Genomic DNA, 21,556 nt, shown 5'->3' with positions numbered 1-21,556 from the left:
CCTGAGATCCCAGCCCATGGATCAGCAGGAACCTCACTCACTGCTGGTGGGAATGCAGACGGTGCAGCTACTTTGAAAGACACCTGGGCCGTTTCTTATCAGACTAAACACACTCTCACTTGACAATCCAGCAATCACACAACTTGGTATTTACCCAAAGGAGTTGCAAACTATGTCCACACAAAAACCGGCACACAGATGTCTATAGCAGCTGTATCCATAATGCCCAGAAGTTGGAAGCCACCAAGATGTCCTTCAGTAGGTGATGGATAAACAAACTGTGGTCCATCCAGACAATAGAATATTATTCAGCTAAAAAGAAACGAGCTGTCATGTCATGGAAAGACAGAGAAACCTTAAATAAATGTGACTAAGTGACAGAAGCCATCTGAAAAAGCTACATACTATGTGATTCCAACTCTGTGACAGCCTGGAAAAGACAAAACTTTGGAGATGTTAAAGAGATCAGGGGTTGCCAGGGGTTGGGTGATGGAAAGGGAGGAGAAGGCAGAGCCCAGAGGGTTTAGGGCAGTGAAACGACTCTGTGTGGTACTAGAATGATGGACACATGTCATCATCCATTTATCCAAACCCACAGGATGCACAACACAGAGCAACCGTGATGTACACTGTGGGCTCTGGTGATGATGATGTGTCCCTGTAGGTTCATCAGTTGTGACAAATGTCCCATCTGGTGGGAGGGTTGATAAGGGGAGAGGCTGTGCATGGGGGAGGGGGGGCAGGAGGCACATGGAAAATCTCTGTATCTTCCCTAAATTTTGCTGTATGCTTAAAATTGCTATAAAAAATAAAGTCTTGCCCAGCTGGGCATGGCTCAGCCATCGAACATTGACCTAGGACTCAGGAGATGGAGGTTGGATTCCCGGTCAGGGCACAGGCCCGGGTTGCAGGCTTGATCCCCAGCAGGGGGCGTGCAGGAGGCAGCCGATCCATGACTCTCATCATTGATGTTTCTCTCTCCCTCTCCTTTCCTCTCCCTGAAATCAATAAATAAAGATTTTTTTTTAATAAAAATAAAAATAAATCAAAAATAAAGTCTTGATGTAAAAACAATTTAAGTGATAGAGGAAGCTGTAGATTTAAGAAGATTTGAGACATATTAATTAACTGGAGAGTATTCTGCTGAGCAAAATAAGCCAGTCAGAGAAAGACAAGGACCACATGATCCCACTCAAATGTGGAATCTAATAAACAAAATAAACTGATGAACAAAATAGATCCAGAGACATAGATGCATGGAACAGACTGAAGGATCCCAGTGGGAAGGCGGGTGGTGAGAGATTAATCAAAGAACTTATTTGCTTATATGCATAACCCATGACACAGACACTGGTCTGGGGAAGGCCTGGGGGTGGGGTTGTGGGGTGGAAGGATCAACGGGGGAATAGGGGGACATCTGTAATACTTTCAACAATAAAGATAAATTTTAAAAAAGAAGACGCAAGTTTTGACATTAAAAAAAAGGGGGGGAAGAAGGGCTGGTGTTGGCCGATCTAGGAGAAAGCTCGGGGCAGACGCAGACCGGGAAAGCGCCTTGGCCGGGGGAAGCTGCTTCCTGCGGGTGAATGAAACCCAGGTGCCCGGCTCCCACCAGGAAAGGGGGACCGTCCTGAGGAAACGGCTCCGCTAGAGAGACTGACCCGGGCTTGCTCGCAGCTGGGAGGCCCTGGCTCACTGCTGCCCGAGGCCACTCGTCAGGGGCTCTGAGCCATTGCAATCAGGGGGCCTGGGCACAGAGCCGCCTTTTGCAGGATGCAGCCAGAACTGCCCAGGGGCGGGGGCGGGGGGTGGGGGGGGGGGGGACAAATAGAGCTGCAGGGGCGCCAACTCCAGGCCTCCAGCCTGCGAGCCGGACCCAGCTGCGGCCGGACGGGGAACAGTGTGTCCACTGACTCGCAGGCTACAGCGCCAAGGACACAAGGGCTTACTCAGGAGAATTTCACCTGAGGATTGCGACAGCGCCCTGCAGATCCGTCTGTTATTGCGCAACCCTCTAGCCTATAAATACAGAGGCGCGCGGCCGGGGAAGCCTGTCGCGGCCTCCGAGCAGCCCTCCCGCCGCCCAGCCGCCCAGCCGCCCAGCCTGGCCGCCGGCATGAGGCTCGTCCACATTCTGCTGCTGCCTTGCCTGCTCTTCTCCCAGATGGTGTCAGGTGAGCATGGGGACCTGCCAGGACACCCCAGCCCTGGGCTGGAACTGGGGCTCACTGAGCTGGGAGGACAGCTGCCTCTGTGTCCTGAGGTGCAGCGGCTGGATAGCACCCCTGAGGCTGAGGGGCTGAATGGCCGGCCTGCTGACCCTGGGGCCTGGGAGCGAGCCTGTGGGAAGCATACCCAGGCTGATTGTCCCAGGGCCCTGGGGCCACCCAGCCGCAGGACTGGCGGGCACTTGCCTTGCCCCTTGTCCAACCCCTAGGGCTCCATGCCCTCTGCCTGTGGCGGGGATGCAGGGCAGACCCAGGCAGCTGCCAGCGCTTCCCAGCCCCCTCAGGTCCCAGGCATCTGGAAGGGACCCTCTACCGGGACTACCAGCTACACCTGCAAGACAGCCCCTCACACAGGAAAGCCAGCTTTCTCTCCAGCTGCTGGAGCGCAGGCCGCCAGTCCCAGCTCTCCCGGGTCACTGGGTGGGGCCGCCCGCCCCTCCCACAAGGCCAGCTCACCAGCGCCTTTGACTCACCTGTGTGCAGGCAGTCAGCACTCGCAGGCGGCCTGAGACCTCCCCTGGGGAACCCATTCATGTTCTCCCTGCTGGGAAATCTCCCCAGAAGATGCCGGCTCCTCTGGGTCAAGGCAGCCAAGTACCTGGTATAAGAGAAGGTGGGACCTTCAGGAGGAACCAGGAACATGTTTGATCCCAGCCCGCCTCTCACTCACACCGGGGGGCCTTGGGCTAGTCACACGTCTGGTGTTAGTGCCCTTCTCTGTCAAGCGAGTGGGCAGGTGGCTCTAATGTACCCATGCTATGAGATGCTCCCGAAGATCCGAGTCTGCTCTTCTCCAGGCCACTATTGTATCAGACAGCTATGACTAATTTACTCCAGCTGTGCCTCACTTTACCCATCTGAAACCCGGGTACGAGAGGATTCTAATGCAGTTTTTAATGTTTCCAGTTGGAACCCATCAGAGAAGTGGAGAAATCAGTTTAGAGAGTGGCAGCTATGTTTTTTCGCAAGATTATTTCTCTCCTGTTCTGCCAGCGCACGGCCTGTGTAAGTGTACGTGCTGTGTTCTTATAGTCGGATTTTGTTTGCGCGCACATGTGTGTGTACTGGGCAGCCGTGCAAAATCTCTCACAGAATTTCAGTTCAGCCTTGAAAAGTGTGAATGCCACTCTGTTAACATGAAGAGTTATTTTCAGTCTGTTACTTCTAAGTGTGATTCTGAGCATCCCATGCAAAGCATAGAAAATGCAGTGCTTCCAAGGACACGCAGGGACAGCTAAGCTTATTAATCATCCTTTCAAAAACACTGGCTGAGCCCTGGCCAGGTGGCTCAGTGGGTTGGAGCACTGTCCGGTACACCAATGGGTTGTGGGTTCAACTCCCGGTCAGGGCCCATACCTAGGTTGTGGGTTTGATTCCAGGTCGGGGCACGTATGGGAGGCAAAGGATCGATGTTTCTCTCTCATCAATGTTTCTTTCTTTCTTTCCCCCCTCCCCCTTCCTCTCTCTGCAAATTAATAAAAACATATCCTTGAGTAAGAATTAAAACAATTTTTTAAACAAGCACAAGCTGACATTGTGGAGCACTTAGTAAACACAGGATTAGCTCAGATACTCCCCAGTGGGCTCTGTCCTTTCCCGGCACAAGCGTCCTGTCTGCGCAAACCTGCCGGTCCCTGGGTCCTCAGCGTGGGGCCTGGGACGCCTCAGGAAGGCAGGTTCCTTGGGGGTAGCAGCTGTCCTCCAAGGGGAAGCGCTGTGCCCATGCCACCTCCTGGCTGCGGCTGGGGGCTCTGGTCACCTCGGAGGCCATACAGGCAGGACATCGCCTACATAGCTCTCACTGTGTGAGGTTCACGGCGTGGAAGTGGCCACAGGAAAGGCCGTATGTAACCCAAATATCTTCCGCCAGGGTTTAACATGCCTGAACGTGGTTTGTTGGGGAGGATTCGGGGGACAACTACCTCCCCCCGAGTGTCGGCTGCCTTGAATTGTGGAGGTTTCCCAGCCCGCATCTCCTGGCCAAGCCGCAGGACACCCACAGTCTCTGCTTTACTCTCCGGGCCCTGGGGTTGGGGTGTTTTCCGTGGCCGTTGTTGCCGTGGTCACCGCTGTGCGGTTGTTATGGTGGCTGCTCCCCTTATTTTCTCCGCTGCCCTCGGGCTGCATGGACGGCTGTGGGTGATCGATGTGATCACTGGATCCAAGCTCCGTGCAGGGAGGGAGCCTGCTGCTCCCGGGGCCGCTAGGTCCCCGCCTCACCCCGACTCCCCTGAGCCCTCCCGTGGATCCGTCCAGGCCCTTTCCCAGAAGGGCCCTTAGAGCCCATTTAGTGAACCCGTTCCCACGGGAAGCGGGGCGCAGGAGCCCGCTGATGCTGGGGACCTGGCCTCTCCACCAGCTGTGCTCGTCTCCCTCTGAAAAGAAAATGAGTCGCCCTTTACTTCCACAAATGGTCTTTCTGTGAAGATAGGATGGTGTCAAAATGACCCGGTGACCCAGGTCCCCAAATCAGCTAGTCAAGGACCCAGCCGAGGTCTTTAGAAATTAAGATATAGTTTGAGGCTGACCTGGCTCAGTAGTTAGAGCGTCACCCCTCAAACCAAATGGTCACGGGTTCAATTCCCAGTCAAGGGCATGTACCTGGATTGCAGGTTCGATCTCTAGCCTCGGTTGAGGCATGTGAGGGAGGCAGCCAATTGATGTCTCTCTATCTCTCTCTCTCTCTCTCTCTCTCTCTCTCAATAGAAAAAAATATCCTCAGATGAGAATTTACAAAACAAAACAAAAAAATAGTCCGAGGTTGTCCACTCTCTGCTTCAGCAAATGTTTAGTTCACAGCTCCTGTGCACAACAGGGACTGCCCTGGGAAGGGAGAGCCAAGCAGCACAGCCCTGACCTCATGACTTCACGTTCTATTAGCAGAGCCCGGTGAGAAACCTGATTATATAATTAATTACCTAATGACAATCCTATTGTGAAATGCCTGCCAGGGTGGGGTGCTGCGGGCACACGTGACTTCGGGAGGCAACCTGCCAGGAGGAGCCAGGAAAGCTTTCTTGAGGAAGTTGAGAAGCGAAGGAAAAGTGGGTGTCATTTTTAAAAAAAAATTGAATTCCTTCTCAACATTTAAAAATCAGGATTTGTCACAGAAAATTTAGATGTTTATCTTCTCTTACAAACACAAAAAATGTGGCAACGGTGAGCTACAGCTAAACAGTGGCTGCTGGTCCAGCTGGGCACGTTCCCCAGGTTGCCACAGGCCCCACCACTCCCTACCGCCTCTCCTCAGCCCACAGCACGAATGTATGTTACCTGCAGGCTGCTGTGAGTGACTGAATTACAGCCCCTTAATTAGATAAATGAGTGACAGCAAGTGGGTGGGGGGAGCAGGGACAATCCAGACAGAAAGGACATCGGGGTGAAAGCCCAGAGGCGATGAGAAATAAAAAAAAACAACCGCTCTCACTTTTAATTTAGGCCTCACAGCACCCCTAGGGAGAGGGAACAATCACTATCCCCCATTTTACGGATAAATAACTTAGCCGGAGTCACACGGCTGGTCACAGGCAGAGTGAGGACCCAGACCCAGGCCATCTGCCCCAGTGCGGGCCCAGAGCTGAGCCGAGCGGTTGGGGCCAGACCTGGGCCAGGTCCAGTGAGGCCTCAGGTGACATCTGGGTTTGGAGAAGCCCTGGAAGGTTTATAAACTGAGAGAGGGACAGAGCGAGAAATGGCTTAAGAGGCTGATTGTCTGCAGCATGGAGGCCGAGTAGAGCGAGCACAGGGTGGAGCAGCGCAGTGCTCCCCAAAGACATCTCTCTCCAGCCGCACTTCTCCCCGAGAGTCAGCAGCTCGGCTGAGAAGAATTAGCCAAACCCACGAGACAGGCGTCCGTCACTCCTTGGTATTCCTCTTCCCTTCCCCTCAGGACACCACGGGCACCCCCGGGAGGCTGGGCCTCGGCACCCTCACCTGGAGAACTAGGGCGTTTGGCAAAATGACTCCCAGCTCCAACGCTCTGTGACCCTCCATCTCCACCCACCCTGCCCACACCTGAGTGTCTCACTCTGTCATCCCCACCCCAACCTGCTGGCCCGAATTCCTGGCACCCATCACACCTCTAGCAATAGCCACCAGGAATGTGCCTGCCCTGGCCTCCGATCCCATCCGGAAGAGCACGCTTCCTGTGGCCTCGGGCGCGTGGCCCCTGCAGCCTCAGTGGCCGTGGCCCAGGCTGAGACAGGGACCTGACCGACCACAAGGGAGAAACAAGGGCGTCCTCGCACACACCGGGCACAGGATACCACCTGCGGCACTTCACAGCCAAGAAAAGCAGCTCTGTGAGCGGGGTCTCACCCAGGGTCCCCAGCATCCCCGCTGTGTGGGCACCATTCTCAGTGGTAGCCCTCGTCTTCAATTGTACCCCATTTCACAGCCTGTTTTTGTTGTTTTTTTGTGAATCCTCACCTGAGAATATTTTTTCCATAGCTTTTCAGAGAGAATGGAAGGGAAGGAGGGAGGGGGAGAGAGAGAGAGAGAGAAACATTGATGTGAGAGGGACACATCAATCGGCTGCCTCCTGCACGAGCCCCAAGCGGGGCCAGGGAACAAACCTGCAACCAAGGTATGCGCTCTTGACCAGGAATTGAACCCACCGCCCTGCCGTGCGAGGGCCGACACTCTAACCACGTAGCAACACCTGCCAGAGCCAGACTGTTAATTAACAGTGACTCTCAGGAGGTCGACTCTTCCAATGCCCGGCAGCAAACAACAAACCCTCGAATCCAGCCCTGACCCTGGATCCCGCCTTCTGGCCCCTCACCTCTCGCGGCCCTCCGCGTGCACCACCAGGCATGCACACACCTCTCAGGAATGATCTAGGCAGGAACTGAGAGGAAACTTCCTGTGAATTTAACCAGAACTGTCGCTGATCATCCAGGACTGGCGTGGGCCTCCTGGTGAACGGGGCTTCGTGGGTAACATACCTGCAGACGGGGGCCTGGGGCCTTGGTCATGCACCCTTTGCTTCGCAGTTTTGCAGGCGAGGCCTGTATGCTTGATTTTGTCCCCAGGTAGCTTTAAAGGATACCTGGTGATGAAACGTGGTCCTCTCGGCCTCTGCTCCTGGCTGCAACAGGGCCCCTAAGTTGACCAGCAGCCTCTGTCTACCTCAGTGACCACATGGGAGGGAGCCCGCACTAGGTGGCAGCCCTTCCCCCTGCGTGACTGCCCAGCACCCACTTTGTCCTGACCAGGGAAAGGGCCTCAGCTGGCTTGCCAAGGCCCAGAGGGCTCCGGTGAGCTGATCCCTCGCTTCCAACCAGCCTCAAGGCGCCTCCCACGGCCAAGTTCCTGATCCCCACCGGAGTGGAGCCTGGCAGCAGGTGTTGCAAACACCTAGTTTGCGTTCTTTGGCTCCCGTGTAGCTGCATCTGTGTGCTCTCCTCCCACATTCCACCCCCGGGTCACGGCCACCCTGTCCAGGTCCTGACCTCCTTCGGGCCTGTGCTCTTGGTGCGGGTGGCTCCCTGGGAGGATACGGGGACGTGGCTCCTGGCAGTGGTTGAGTTTGGGCCTCAGTCTTCCCAAAACCCACATCGTCTTGGCAGTTCCCTCCCGCCTCAGCCTGTCGTCTTTCAGAACAAGAGCTTTATAGTTCAGTCCGCGGCTCTCCATTTTCCCTCCTCACATGGTTCCACCCTTAGTGGCCACACTTCAGAGTCGAATGACAGGGACCAAGATCCATTGGCAGCAGCCTGGCCACCACGCTCCCCTCTGGGCATTCCTCCCCTGCCTGTCTCTTCCTCTGGGCGGCTGCCGTTCTCCCGGCTCTCTCCTGTCAAGGCCAGGGATCACACCCCGTGTGCCCAGTGCGTCTTCTTGGTTGTCTTTCCAACCCGCTCTTGCTTGAACCACCACCATCCGACCTGCGGGGGCTGTTTGATCTCAGCGGCGCCGAAAGGGTCCCCTCCGCCTCTCCACAGGCTTCTTTTCTGATGGCGCCGCCGTGAGACCCAGCCTCTCCTGTGCTCGCTGCACCACTCTGCCTGCCTCTCAATCTGCCCCCGACTGACCCATGGGCAGGAATTTCCCAGTTTCCTGCTGCTCGCCCACAGCCATCCTTCATTCACCCAACACGCGTTATTACACTGGACCCGGAAAGCTGGCGTCGCAGCTGCCCCTGGGCAGGGCTGTTAAGGATCCAGCTGTGACTGGCCTCATGAACTTCTGTTTGAAAGGGTCCCTCTTTCAGCCGCAAGCCAGTTTAGAAAGAGGCGCGCACCTGATCCCCAACAGGCCCGCCCCCCGCCGCCCACCTCCTCACCCTCACTCCTACCTGTAAGCAAGCTCTCTTTTCCACATTCTGGCTTCCTGGCACCCCAGGGGCTCCAAACAGTGCACCGGGTCGTAGTTCTCAGGCCCGCTTGGCAAGACCAAGGCAAGAATAAGCTCCAAGTTCGGGGAAGTGACCTATCCTGCTCTTGGGAAAGGGGTGGAGTGGGGCCGCGGGTTGGCGGAGCTGCTCCTCCTGTGCCCAGAGAGTGGACAGAGTGGGGCTGGGCAGGACTCTGGCAGCTGCACATAGCGCGGGGGGCCCGCAGCACGGGAGGACCACGGCGCCAGAACATGCACAACACCCTTTCAGACGCGGCTCTTATTTTTTTATTCATTTAATTGTAAAATATAGCATGCATCTAGGAAAGTACATAAAACAGAATAAGTAGCTTAATAACTTATTATAAAATGAGCACCCCTGTAAGCACAAGATGAGTCGAGAAATAGGATTTGGGCCCTGGCCAGTGTGGCTCAGTGGTTAGAGCATCAGCCCGTGCACCAGAGGATTGTGGGTTTGATTCCCGGTCAAGAGCACGCACCTGGGTTGCGGGTTCTATCCCTGGCCCGGGTAGGGGCAGTGTGGGAGGCAAGCAACCAATGTGTTTCTCTCACATCAGTGTTCCTCCCTCCCTCCCTCCCTCCCTCCCTTTCACTCTCTCTCTAAAAATAAAAAATCAATGGAAAAAATATCCACGAGTGAGAATTAACAACAACAACAACAACAAAGTAATAGAACTTGGCAGACACCTTGTAGGCCCTCCCCAAGCCTCCCGGTCACAACTTCCTCCCTCTCCCACAGGGAATCGTGGCTTGGCTTTCATGTTACCACTCCTATATCAGTTGCACTTTTACCGCTATACGATTATCATGATGAAGCGTATAGCTTGGTTTGTGTGTGCATTTCAAGTGGCGGGAGACCAAGACACTATTTTGACCCAGTGATTCTCTAGTTTTCTTTACTGTTAGTTCTCTGACTAAAACTTGAAAACCAGTGATTCCAAAGTCCTCAATTCCTTACTGCATGTCTGAGGAGTTTTTTAAAATCCCAGTCCATAGACTGCACCCTAGAGCGATCATATGAATATATTTAAGTGCATCCCAGCTGACTCTGACGTGTGTGCAGCGTGAAGAGCCACTGGTCTGCATCAGTTCCTCGGCCTGGGCACATGTGGGGCCAGATGTTCTGTTATGAGGGCTGTTCTGTGCACTGTCGGGATCCAGCTGCATCTCTGCCTCTACCCACCAGATGCTGTGACAACTCCCACACACTCTCACAGTAGTGACACCAACAGTGTCCCCCAACATTGCCAAATGTGTAGTCGCTGGACACCCACAGTTCTAGGTGGGATGAAGTAGCTGCAACAGGGCTGTGGATTCAATCTGAGAACAATTCCTATTAGTATGAAAACCATCTTTCCAACAAGCAGGTGCATGACATTAGAATGTACTATTTCCAGGGTGGTGATGGCCTATTGTATTAGTCAGCTGGGGCTGCCGTAGCAAAATGCCACAGCGTGGGTCCCTTAAACCACAAACACTTATTTTTTTATAGTCTTGGAAGCTCGGAGTCCAAGTCCAGGGCATGAGCGGGGAAGGTTTCTCCTGAGCCTTCCCTCCTTGGCTTCCAGACGGCCACCTTCACTGTGCCCTCACAGGGCCTTTCCTCCATGCACACACATCCCTCCTGTCTCCTTGTGTGTCCAAATCGCCTCTTCTTATAGGAACACCAGTCATATTGGATGAGGGTTGGCTCATATGACCTTATTTAACCTTAATCACCTCCTTAGAGTCCCCAAATATAGCCACATTCTGAGGGACTGGCTGGTTAGGACTTCAACAGGTGAACTTTAGGGGGTGAGGGGCACAATTCAATCCATGACATCTATCAGTGCAAGACAATGGCTTGAGAGTCACTTACCGGGGATGCTGTGGGGCAGCTTTGTTCTCTACTGCATGCAGGCGGTGACCAGTCTGGTGACCTTCTAATTAGGAGATTCTGTGCTTCTGGGAGAAAGGCAGAATGAATTCCAACCGGAGAAACCAGTGAAAGCAGTCCAACCTACAGAATGGGTTGTAGAACTGTATACCTGAATTCTCTATAATTTTATTAACCGATATTATCCAATAAATTCAATTGAAAAGTATAAAAGAATGAATGAATAAATGAATTAATTAATTAATATTTTATCTTTTGTTCTTATTAAAAAAAGAAAGAAAACAATGGAAGCCTTATGGAGTGGCCACCATTTCAACCTGACGTTGAAACAGCGGCCAGGGAGACAGGGCTGCCGGGATTCAGGTCGGGCGGGCGTAGCGCACAGCATGGGAGGCGGGAGAGTTCGGACGTGCTCCTGAAGTCGGCAAGACACTTAAGCATGGGCATAAAAAGTCCCATTAAAAAGTTAGCACATTGGTTTAAAAACAAGGATACATAGTTAACGTATCCTAAACTATGTAGAGTGTTAACAGTGAATAAAGTAATTAATTGGCCAAAACTGCCTGAATTTGGAACATGAATGCTCAAAATAGGAGTTAAAATTTGTGAGTTAATTTTTTAAAAAAGATAATAGTAGCCCTGGCCAGGTGGCTCAGTTGGTTGAGTGTTGTCCTGTGCACTGAAAGGTTGGGGGTTCAATTCCCGGCCAGAGAGTGTCCAGGCCACCAATCGATGTTTCTTTCTCACATCGATGTTTCTCTCTCTCTGTCTCTCCCCTCTCTCTCTAAAATCAGTAAAAAGACATTCTCAGTGTAGATTATTTTTAAAAAGACACAAGTATTTGTGGAGCAGAGCATGTGTGTTTTGGCAACAGTGTGAGGTGGAAGAGTCCTTATTTGGGCACAAACTAGGATGCTCTGTACAGACAAAGCTCTCTGGGCAGAAGAAAACCCCACTCACAGCCCTGCTGTTCATCCTCAGCTTTGGTTTGGCCACAGCAAGCACAGCCCTCAGACACAGGGCACAGCCCTCAGACACCGGGCACAGCCCTCAGGTGCAGGGCACAGCCCTCAAATGCAGGGCACAGGGCATAGTCCTCAGACACAGGGCACAGCCCTCAGACACAGGGCACAGCCCTCAAGCGCAGGGCACAGCCCTCAGACACAGGGCACAGCCCTCAGATGCAGGGCACAGGGCACAGCCCTCAGACACCAGGCACAGGGCACAGCCCTCAGGCGCAGGGCACAGGGCACAGGGCACAGCCCTCAGACGCAGGGCACAGGGCACAGGGCACAGCCCTCAGACGCAGGGCACAGGGCACAGGGCACAGCCCTCAGACGCAGGGCGCTCTTCAAACGCCTCTTCATGAGCCGCCCCGGAGGTCAAGTGCAGGCAGAGTCCGTGCGAGGGCAAAGCCTCGGCATCGCTCTGCAAAGGGCTGTTTGTCCTGCTTCCCCAAATGTCCTCAAGCCACGCTGTCTGCAAGCCGGGAGCCTAACGCGTTTTCTCTCCCCCCACAGGCGCTGGCCTCCTCATGTCCCTGCACCGCAGGTACCCCGAGTACGACTGCGTCAAGAAGGGCGGCACCTGCAACTTCTCCCCATGCCCGCTGTTCACCTCCATGGTCGGCTTCTGCTACCAGGGGAAGGCCAAGTGCTGCCTCTGAGCCGCAGGCCGCGGGCAGAAGCCACCTGAACTAGTTGTAGGCCTTGTTTTACTAAAAGAAAACCTTTTTTTTTTAAACACACCTCCTTCGGGCCAAAAAGAATCTGTGTCTCCTTTGGAAGAGGTTAGGAAAGCAGGGTGGTTAGAAGAGAGCCTGGGAGCTCAGGACCGGGGCGGTGACAGGGCCAGAGTGACATCACCTCCTCCTCCTGTTATTACCAAACCAGCATGAGAGCGACGCAGAGGGGCCTGGTGCAATCAAGAATATGTGATGCGGGGACAGATGACACCACTTCGGGCCCTCCTCGGGCCCAGCAAGGTCTCACCCCAAATCCCGTGCCCGCAGCTGCCTGGGCCTGGGACGGTGGGCTGGTCAAGCTTAGCATCCAAGGAGCTCTGGTGTGACTGCAAGATGACTCCCCTTCCATCCCGCTCTCTAACCTAACGCCTGGGTTCCTAGATGACGATTTTTGATTCTGCCCCAATCGCGTAACCTGGTTACACGTCGCTCAAAGAACACCTGTCGTGACCATTCCTGCACCAATCAGCCCGCAGACACCTGCTGGTGGAGAGACTGGTCACCTTCCCTTTCTTCCAATCAGTGTCCAACTGATGAAGCCCCACTGCCTCCTGATGGGCAATTTCACCCTCCCTGTGTCCATAGCTAGATCGTGGGCACATGAAAGTCAACCGTTGTAAAATGTTTGCCCTCGCCCCCCGGGGTCGATTGAGACACAGCACCCCTCTTTTGGGAGGAGAAGGCAGAGAGGAAATGCCCATTTGTGTTGTACAAGTTAACCTGTACTCGGGCAGGCTCAGTGACATGTCTACAACCTGTGGTCTCCACGGCCACGCGTCCAGGCCTCTCTCTGCCCTGGGAAAGCTAAGAAATCCTATGTCTGGTGCCAGGTGGGTGCTGGCAGTGTTGGGGGACCACTTTGTACAGTGTGTGATTGGCTAACCACCATGCTATACACCTGAAACTAATACTAAATAATACTGAATATCAACTGTAATTGAGAAAAAAAAATTATTAAAATAAAATAAAAACTTTTTAAATTAAAAAAAAACACCTAAGGTATGTTTACACCATGGAATAGTATGCAGTTGTAAAAAAGACGTATCTTTTACCCTATAAGATGCTATGAAGGGACCCAGAGAGTATTATGCTGAGTGAAATAAGCCAGTTAGAGAAAGGCAAGTCCCACATGATCCCTCTCCTATGTGGAATCTAATGAACAAAACAGACTGATGATCATATAGATCTAGAGACATGGAAACATGGGACAGACTGAGGCATCTCAGGGGAAGGCGGGTGGGGGATTAACCTAAGAAGTTATATGCATTTATGCATAGCCCATGGACACAGACAGTAGTGTGGTGAAGGCCGGGGGGGGTGTCAGTGAGGGGGGACATCTGCAGTACTTTTGACAATAATGATTTAAAAAAAAAAAAGGCTGAGCAATCCCCCAACCACTCTGTCTTGGGAGGAAGCTTCAGATTTGCTACCAACCTCTAGATCTCAAGCTAAAAGCAGGTTCCCAGCCGAGTGTCTTGGTTTCCCAAGACCTGACTCCTGAGGCATAAAAACCCCCGTCCCCATGTCTACCTCACGCCCTGGTTCACCGGGCTGTCTCGGGCGCACGAGGGCCTGCTCACCTGGCCCGCCGGGAGCTCTCTAAGCGACCAAAAGCCATTTTTATGAATCCCCAACCCCCAAGATGTCACTGCCTCTCAGGAACACGATGATATGAGCACTGTCCCCAGAAACAGGCTCAGAAGCAGAAAGACTAGAGGACTCTTGCAGCCCTTCCCACCCTGGTGACAGCTGGCCCCAGAGCTCACGTTACTCCCAACCCGCAAGTCGTAAAAGGGACGAGAGCAGATGTGGCTGTTGTCTTCTCTCATGTCCCCCGGCCCCCTTGCCTTCTGCCCTCCACCCAGAGCTCAAGTCTGCAGCTTACGGAGCCCCCCAACCCAGCACTGCCCACCCCTGTCCCCCCAGGATGAGCCCTTGCAGTTTCTCTGTCCCCTTGGCAGGACCATCAGAGTGTCCTCCTTTCTCCCTGAGGGTGACCTCTGATTTCTTAACAACCCACTGTCCCCCCAGGGCCTTCCCGGGGCTGGGCTTGACTGGCCCCAGGCTGCTCAGGAGGCTGGCATGAGCCGCCCACATCTGGCTACCTTGGTCCCCAACATTAAATGACCAGCAAGGACCACCGCCATCTCTGCAGTGTGTCAGCAAAGCTTTCCCTTGGAAACGCCAACCCAGCGGGGGCCTAAACCTTCCCCTTGCTCCTGTCTCCTGCCTACTCACCCCTCGCGTCTCCCCCATGCGGCCCACCCCCAGAACCTAGGAGCGTGATGAACCTTGTCACCTGAGCCTCTCCTCTGGCTCCTCTGCGGTCACACCTGACTGACCATCTCAGGAAGGAACCCAGAACGCTGGGCCATAGAGCAGCAGTGTGGTGACAGGTGAGCCGGGACTTAGGAGACGCCCCCGGCCTGGCTGGCGGGCGGGCTGTCCGGGGCCGCGGCCCCGGGAAGGCTGGCTCACCTGCTGGCCAGCCTGACTCCTGTGCACACTGCGCTGCCTCGCTGGGTCCCCAGGGCCTCCCACCTGAATGTGGGTCTGGTCCTTCAAGAAGGCCGAGGTCCCACCTCCGTCAGCCCTGACTCCTGGCCCTCCTGGGGGAGCGGGGGGGGGGGGGGACAGGCTGCCTAATTAAATAAAACTATTGCAAAGCTCCCCTAGGATGGAGGGGACAGTGGAAACATGACCTGCCCCATGGCTGCCCAGGCTCACAGGGGTCAGGTGCCGGCTGGTTCCTGCACAGGTGAGAGCTGATGACACTTACAAAATGGGACCTCGTGGATCCCCAGATAAAGTAATTTGGTCAAATGTAAGTTGGAATCAAGACTTAAAACTTACTATATGAAATGTAATGGATAAGGGGGTGACTGTGCCCACTGCCTCTCCATTTGCCGACCCGATCTTGCTTGGTCTTAAGTCTGGAGAAAGTAAAGGCCCTTCACGGTGGATTACCACAACCCCAAGGCTGTGATTCCGTCCATCGGGGCCCCGGGGCCCAGTAACCGATATTACTAAAGTTACTAATGCTGGCCCTGGCTCTGTGCTCAGTGGTTAGAGCACTGGCCCGAGCACCGAAGGGTCCTGGATTTGATTCCCAGTCAAGGGCACATACCTGGGTTGCAAGTTCCATCCTGGGCCCCAGCTGAGACTCTTGCGGAAGGCAACCAATCGATGTGCCTCTCTCACACCAGTGTCCCTCTGTCTCTCTCGCTCTCTCTCACCTTCCACCCCTCCTTTCCACTCTCTCTAAAAAAAAAAAAAAAAAAATCAATGGTAAAATAAAAATATCCTCCTGTGAGGATTAACAAAAATTCCCTCGGGGAAAAGCTCAGTGGAGAATCGATCCTAGAGGGCTGGGGCTGACACTTGCCGAGCCCACGACCAAGCCTGTCCTTGCTAAAGGTGGGTCTCCTGTGTGGCGTACAGGAGGGACCCAGCACCACCTGTGCAATGTTCTGGCCAAGAACAGCTGAACCTGAAACTAACTGAGTCTTTAGACCTAACACTTGACAGGAAATACAGAAGTTAGAGAAACAAGTAAAACAACAGCTCAGGGAAGCACCCGTCAAACCCAGAACGTGAGACACCCTGCCAGACAGGTGACGCAGTTCCCGGGGGCCCAGCAGCGGGAGAAACGGGAGGGAGAAGAGGCCGAGCGGCCCCTGCGGCCTCGTTTGGACCCGGGTTGAACAGATCGACTGCAGACGGGGACTTGAGACAGTCAGATGGGGTTAAACCTGGACGGGAAGCAGTGAAGGCTGCGAGTTAGATTAGGTGTGGCCAGGACAGGGCAGATGTTGGAGGAGAAACAGCCACATCAGTTCAAGCCGCACGCTGAAGTGCTGACACCGAAAATGCCCAGTTGTCACGTCGGCTAAACTGACCGGTAACTGGGAACCGCCCCAGTGAGACACGCCTCGCCCCCTACACGCAGGCTCTCTCCTGACCCTGAGGTCTGGCTTGTTTTAACCTCTGCAGACTGTGGCCTCCTGGCCCCCGACCCGGGGTGCAGACCTCAGTCGTTCGTTAGTCACACATCACCTTCCTTCCCGGCACATGCACCCCGAGCTTCCCCCTCTGAGCCACGCAGGGACCCCGTTCATTGGTGTGTTTCCCCTAATGACAAGAAAACGGGCTCAGGAAGTGCAAATCCACCAGAAACCAAAGGAGCCCCTCCCCCAGCCTGGCTGTGTCCCAGTGCCCATTCCTGCCCCCCGCCGTGGGCATGGGCGGGACAGAGGGCCCTGCCCAGTCCCTGGCCTGCACCAGAGTTCCCGTTTGGGGCTTAGTCACTGGCCCAGCAACTCCACTCTGTGCAAACCACGTACAGTGTGGTAGAGCCTTCCTGTCACCCAGGCATCCAAAACCCATCTGAGGACAGCAGTGACCTGGGGGGCGGAGGGGCCATGTCACCACATTCAGCCCTGAGGACTATTCTTGCCTCTGCCTTCGCCACACGGCAGTGGGCTTGTCCTCTGTGGTCACATTCCGTTTCATCTCCTTTGCATTGAGCCCCCGAGTCCATCTCCATTTGGATCTGCTCTCTCCAGCCACAGGGACGTCTGCTCCCAGCATCCAGGGCCGGCCACCAAAGCAGGCCACGTGGAGGTCCAGGTGGCGGAGGGACCACTCTCTGATCTTTAGGTCACACAGACCTGGGTCTCTGGACCAGCGCCTCACCTTCCCTGAACCCCGGGGTTGAGGTGGGGACTCGGGGAGATACCGTGTGAATAGCACTGACCGAGTCTGGTCCTGACATGCACAGCAGCAGGGACTTGGGGTGGCAGCTCCCTTCCTGTTCCCGGACTCGCTCTTGGAAGCGGGCGTGGGAAGGAGAACGGTGCGTTACCCCGTCCGGCTGGTCAGTGATCTGGAGCCTGGTGGCCCATCTGCTCGTGGCTCCTCCAGTGCCTGGTCCACCCATGGCCTCAACAAGCTGGTTTTTCTACTCCTGTGGGTTGAAGAGCCTCCATCCGTAACCCAAGTGTGACTCAGGCTGAATCAGAACCCAGGTCCCAGGGAGGAGCTACCTGCCTGCAATCAGACTCAAGATCGTAGAACCAGGAAAAATGATCGCCAATGAACCTGAGAAAGGAAACCACCGGCTGGGAGCCCCAGCCCCAGCCCCAGCCCCAGCCTGCCTCCTGGGACGGCTCCTGGAAACTCTCGGGCTCTTGCGTTTCCTCCCTGAGAACCATGGCGATCATGCTGGGGGCACCAGCTGCAGAATCTGAAGCGAAAGAGCAATTGCGTATGAAGCAATGTGGGCTGATATATTAAAAACTACATGTAATTCCTTGATTACAACTTTTCAACATGTGAGAGAAAGTAATGAATCATTTTGAGGGGAAAAGAAGGGACAAGAGAAGAAGGGGGGGGGAGAGAGGGCATGGATTTTAGAACCCAGCCTCGTCATTTCCACAGGATTATTTTTTTATGAGCAACGTAATGACTGAGCATTAACCACAACAAAGTGAAATCATAGAGGACTTTAAAAGTCCCCGAAGCTACAGGGTCACACACATCCTGTAAGCGCATCACTGGGAGCAGCTCTGACCCATGACCCCCCTGACTCCCGGGTGCCAGGCCCTTGGCCCGCCCAGGTCCTGCAGGGTCCACACTTCAAACGAGCAGGAACAGGGCCACACACGGTAGCGCTAACGGTCTCTGCTTTCATTCGAAATGACAACTTTTAAAGTTAAGCTCTTGAAATATTTGAATTTGCACCTGTTCTGCAACATTAAATCATTCCTGTGTTTCGATGTGAATCTCTTTAAATCGTTTCCCTTTGTCTATGCCTGCCAGTGACTAGCTCTGTTCCCGCCCGGCCGAGAGGCAGAAGGTAAGGACCCTGCGAGGAACCTGAGCTGCTCCTGGACCACCGTGGTGGCTGCGCACCTGCAGCTGAAGGGACTCGTCCCCCGTGTGGCCCATCAGACCTTCCCGTGCGACAGGGACAGCGAACAGCCAGCCCCCTTTGCGATGCTTTTTACATGATACTTTTAAAGGAGGAAGCCCTAGGTCTCAAGCTCCATCACCACCTGACGCTGTGACCTCCAGTGAGCACCTGCCAGTCACTAGTTAACACAGGAGACAGCAGGGTCCGGCCTTTACAAAGGTCAGCGCGAGGGTCAGCCCACGGGTCCCTGGGACGGGAGCTTTACCTTCTTTGGGCGCCACCTAGTGGTAAAAAAGCGTAACATGAAACCCACCTGCCCACAGAGCCTTCCTGGCTCTAGGATTTCATCAGAATCTCAAAGCCGAGTCTCTGGCTTCCCAAAGCCAACCCTCAGAAGACATGTTTCCTAGTGACCTATTGTCCTGCAACTTTAAATTGTGTCTCAAACAATTCAACAGACCCCACTCACCACCAGAGCAAAGGAAGACAGGAGTAGGACCAGAGGATGGTGACAGGCAGGCTCCAGGACTGTGGGGATGGTGACAGGCAGGCCAGGCCTGTGGGGATGGTGACAGGCAGGCACCAGGACTGTGGGGATGGTGACAGGTAGGCACCAGGCCTGGGGACTTGGGGCAGGTAGGCACCAGGACTGATGATGGTGACAATGAGGGGAGGGGGAGGGGAGGGGAGAGGGGAGGGGAGGGGAGGGGAGGGGAGGGGAGGGGGAGGGGAGGGGAGGGACTGGGGGGTAAAGGAGGGGGCGGGGCGGCTCGGTGGCCCAGGACACTCACCGGGCTCCAGGGCCCTCTCCACCCTGCTGTGGGCGGCCCATCAGAGCGCGGGTAAGTGCCCGGCAGCCCCAGCCCTGTCGCCTGCAGAGCTCACCCTTCCAACACCCCAACTCTTCCACGCCGCACCCCTGCGCCCAGCACTGCGTGCAGTGCACCCACCCACCTGCTGAGCATCCTGCCCAGTCCTGCTGGAACGCCGCGGATGCACGATCCCCCCGCGGATGGGGGATTCCCTCCCCTCACATGCATGATCTCCCAGCATGGGACCCACCACCTTGGAAGCAGCATTCCCCTCGTGACGCATGGTCCCCCGTGGGTGCCTGATTCTCCCCACCCGTGACGCATGATCCCCGTGGGTGCCTGGTTCGCCTCACCCGTGACGCATGATCCCCCCGTGGGTGCCTGATTCTTCCCACCCGTGACGCATGGTCCCCCGTGGGTGCCTGATTCTCCCCACCCGTGACGCAGGAGACGCATTCTCCCGGCGAATGCACGGCCCCCGGTCAAATGCGCGGTCCTCCAGTGGATGCGCCCCCCTTCCCCCCCCCCCCACGCTGGCGGCTGCAGGGTCCTCCCGCGAACCCCAGCACATGGATCCCGCCGCTCCCTCCAGAAAGGCCTCCGGGACTCAGCAAAATGCTGCGGGGTCCGCATGGGCTGAAGAGGCGGGGGCGCCCTGCTGCCCCCCTGCCCGGCGGGTCCCGGGCCTCAGGGATTAGAACCCGGCCAGACGCGCCGCTGGGGACGCCCCGCCCGGTGGGGAGCCCCGTCCCGCCGGCCGAGGGGTGCGGGGGCAGCGCCCTTAGCGCCTTTCCCGTTTGCACCGTGGCTCCGGGGGTGTCTCCGCCGCGCGCCTCCCCGGGGGTCCCCAGCGCGGCGGAGGGGGGCTGGGCCGAGGCCCGCGCCCCGCGGCCCCCACGGCAACGTCCCAGCGGCGGACTCCGCGGGTGACCCCGGGAGCAGGTGCTGCCTCGGGCTGGTGGGCGCCCCCCCCCCCCCCCGTCTGACCCTCCGCCCCCAGGGCGCCCCCGCCGCGCTGCCTCAAAGGTGCCCCAGGAGGAGCCCGCGCGAGACCCGCTCCAAAGGCCCCGCATCCAGCACCCCCACGAGCGGGGCAGAAGCGGGCAGGACCCCCTGGTCCCAGCACCCACCAGGCCCGGAGACGACCCCTCCGGGAGCGGCTGGGCCTCGGCGTCCCTCCTCCAAGGCCGCCCTGCGGGGCAGGAAGCGGAGGGCGGTGGGAGGGGCGAGCCTGGGGCGCAGGGGCTGCCCAGCCCAGCCCTCCAGACGGGCGGGTCCTGCCCCTACCCAGGCCCTGCTGCTTCTGCCCGGTTTGCAGCTCTATGTGCCCCTTTTAAACCCTAAACCAAGGGTTAGAAAACCCCAGCAGTTGTCATAGGAACCGAGGGCTGTGAATTCCGGAGCCTGCGGGTGCCCGGCACACACAAGCACCCACCCCACTGTCCTCGACTGGGGAGCGCAGATCCTGGCCGGGATTTGTCTCTGCCCTGCCCACCGCCTTTAACACGAAGGTCTGAGCACATACCAGGTGCCCAGTGTTGTTTGTATTTGTGCCCTCTGCCATCCAGCAGCCCCTTTATATATATGTCCCTGATGTCTGATCCTTTGGGTGCCCTGGGGAACCCTGGTGCTTTCATTCAACATCACGCCCCACTCACCTGCCAGCTGGCTCTGCAGGCTCCCTGTTTGGGCCTACCAGAGCCCTGGTGGGGGCAGTGCTGGCTGGTTCCCGGGGCTCACCCGTCGGTTCACTCTCCCTCTGCCTTCCCCACGTCCCCAGGCCTCTGCACTGTGGTTACTACTTCACCACGGAGGTGTGGTCGGATCAGAGAGGAGGGTTAGGAGCCCTGGTTTCAGTGTCTTTGCCCCACACCCTCCCCGCCTCCCCACCTGGACCCTGACCTATGCCCCTCTCCAGGTGCCCACTGGCTGGTGATGACATTCTGGCTGGTGGCCCAGCAGAGTGACATCCTCGGCAGCACCTGCCACTGGAGGCTGTTCAACCTGCTCGGGGGGGGGGGGGGGGGGGGGGGGGGGGGGGGGGGGGTGCACATCCTCTGCTACCTCAGCTTCTGGGACAGCCCGTCCAGAAAGAGGATGGCCACGTCTACATGGCAAGTGGTGAAGACGGGTTTCCTTTATTTTTTAAAATTTATCTTTATTGTTGAAAGTATTACAGACATCCCCTTTTTCCCCATTGATCCCTCCACCCTGCATCCACCCCACCCCCAGGCCTTCCCATACCAATGTCTGTGTCCATAGGACGGGTTTTTTAATCCTTTCTTCTACTGTGTATGCAGAGTGCCTGCATGTGTGAGCATGTGCGCATGTGTGTGCACCTGTGCATGCACATCTATTTAAGAAGGGATCGCTCCATTTTAGGAAAAAAATTCTAAAAGGAGTTATTGTCTTGAACAGAGATGCTGGCCCTGAGAATAGTAACCCGACGCCCTGCTATTCCCACGTAGTGACCGTGGCAAGAACGAGGGGGTGTTTGGCCATGTGTTTCAGCCCCTCTCTACGTCAGGCCGTCTGATAAGTGTAATCACAATTCTACGTTATGTAGTATATATATATATGAGTTCCAGCCGTGGTCCTAGATCATGTGAAGGATCCGAAGGTGAT

The 21,556-nt window shown here is 55.8% G+C and overlaps 1 protein-coding gene across 1 annotated transcript; it reads left to right on the top strand.

The window, feature by feature from the left end:
• The first annotated feature begins 2,116 nt into the window (after nt 1-2,116).
• On the top strand, nt 2,117-12,239 carry DEFB1 (defensin beta 1). The gene is made up of 2 exons (XM_087813512.1): nt 2,117-2,174; nt 11,982-12,239. The coding sequence occupies exons 1-2, from the start codon at nt 2,117-2,119 to the stop codon at nt 12,125-12,127; spliced, it is 204 nt and encodes a 67-aa protein (XP_087669638.1). The 3' UTR covers nt 12,128-12,239.
• Nucleotides 12,240-21,556: the final 9,317 nt, after the last annotated feature.

The sequence above is a fragment of the Miniopterus natalensis genome, chromosome 2 (assembly GCF_054644295.1).
Source record: "Miniopterus natalensis isolate mMinNat1 chromosome 2, mMinNat1.hap1, whole genome shotgun sequence".
In the NCBI taxonomy this organism is placed as follows: domain Eukaryota; kingdom Metazoa; phylum Chordata; class Mammalia; order Chiroptera; family Miniopteridae; genus Miniopterus; species Miniopterus natalensis.
The sequence above is the reverse complement of the archived record's forward strand: the minus strand, read 5'-3'. Positions and strand labels throughout refer to the sequence as shown.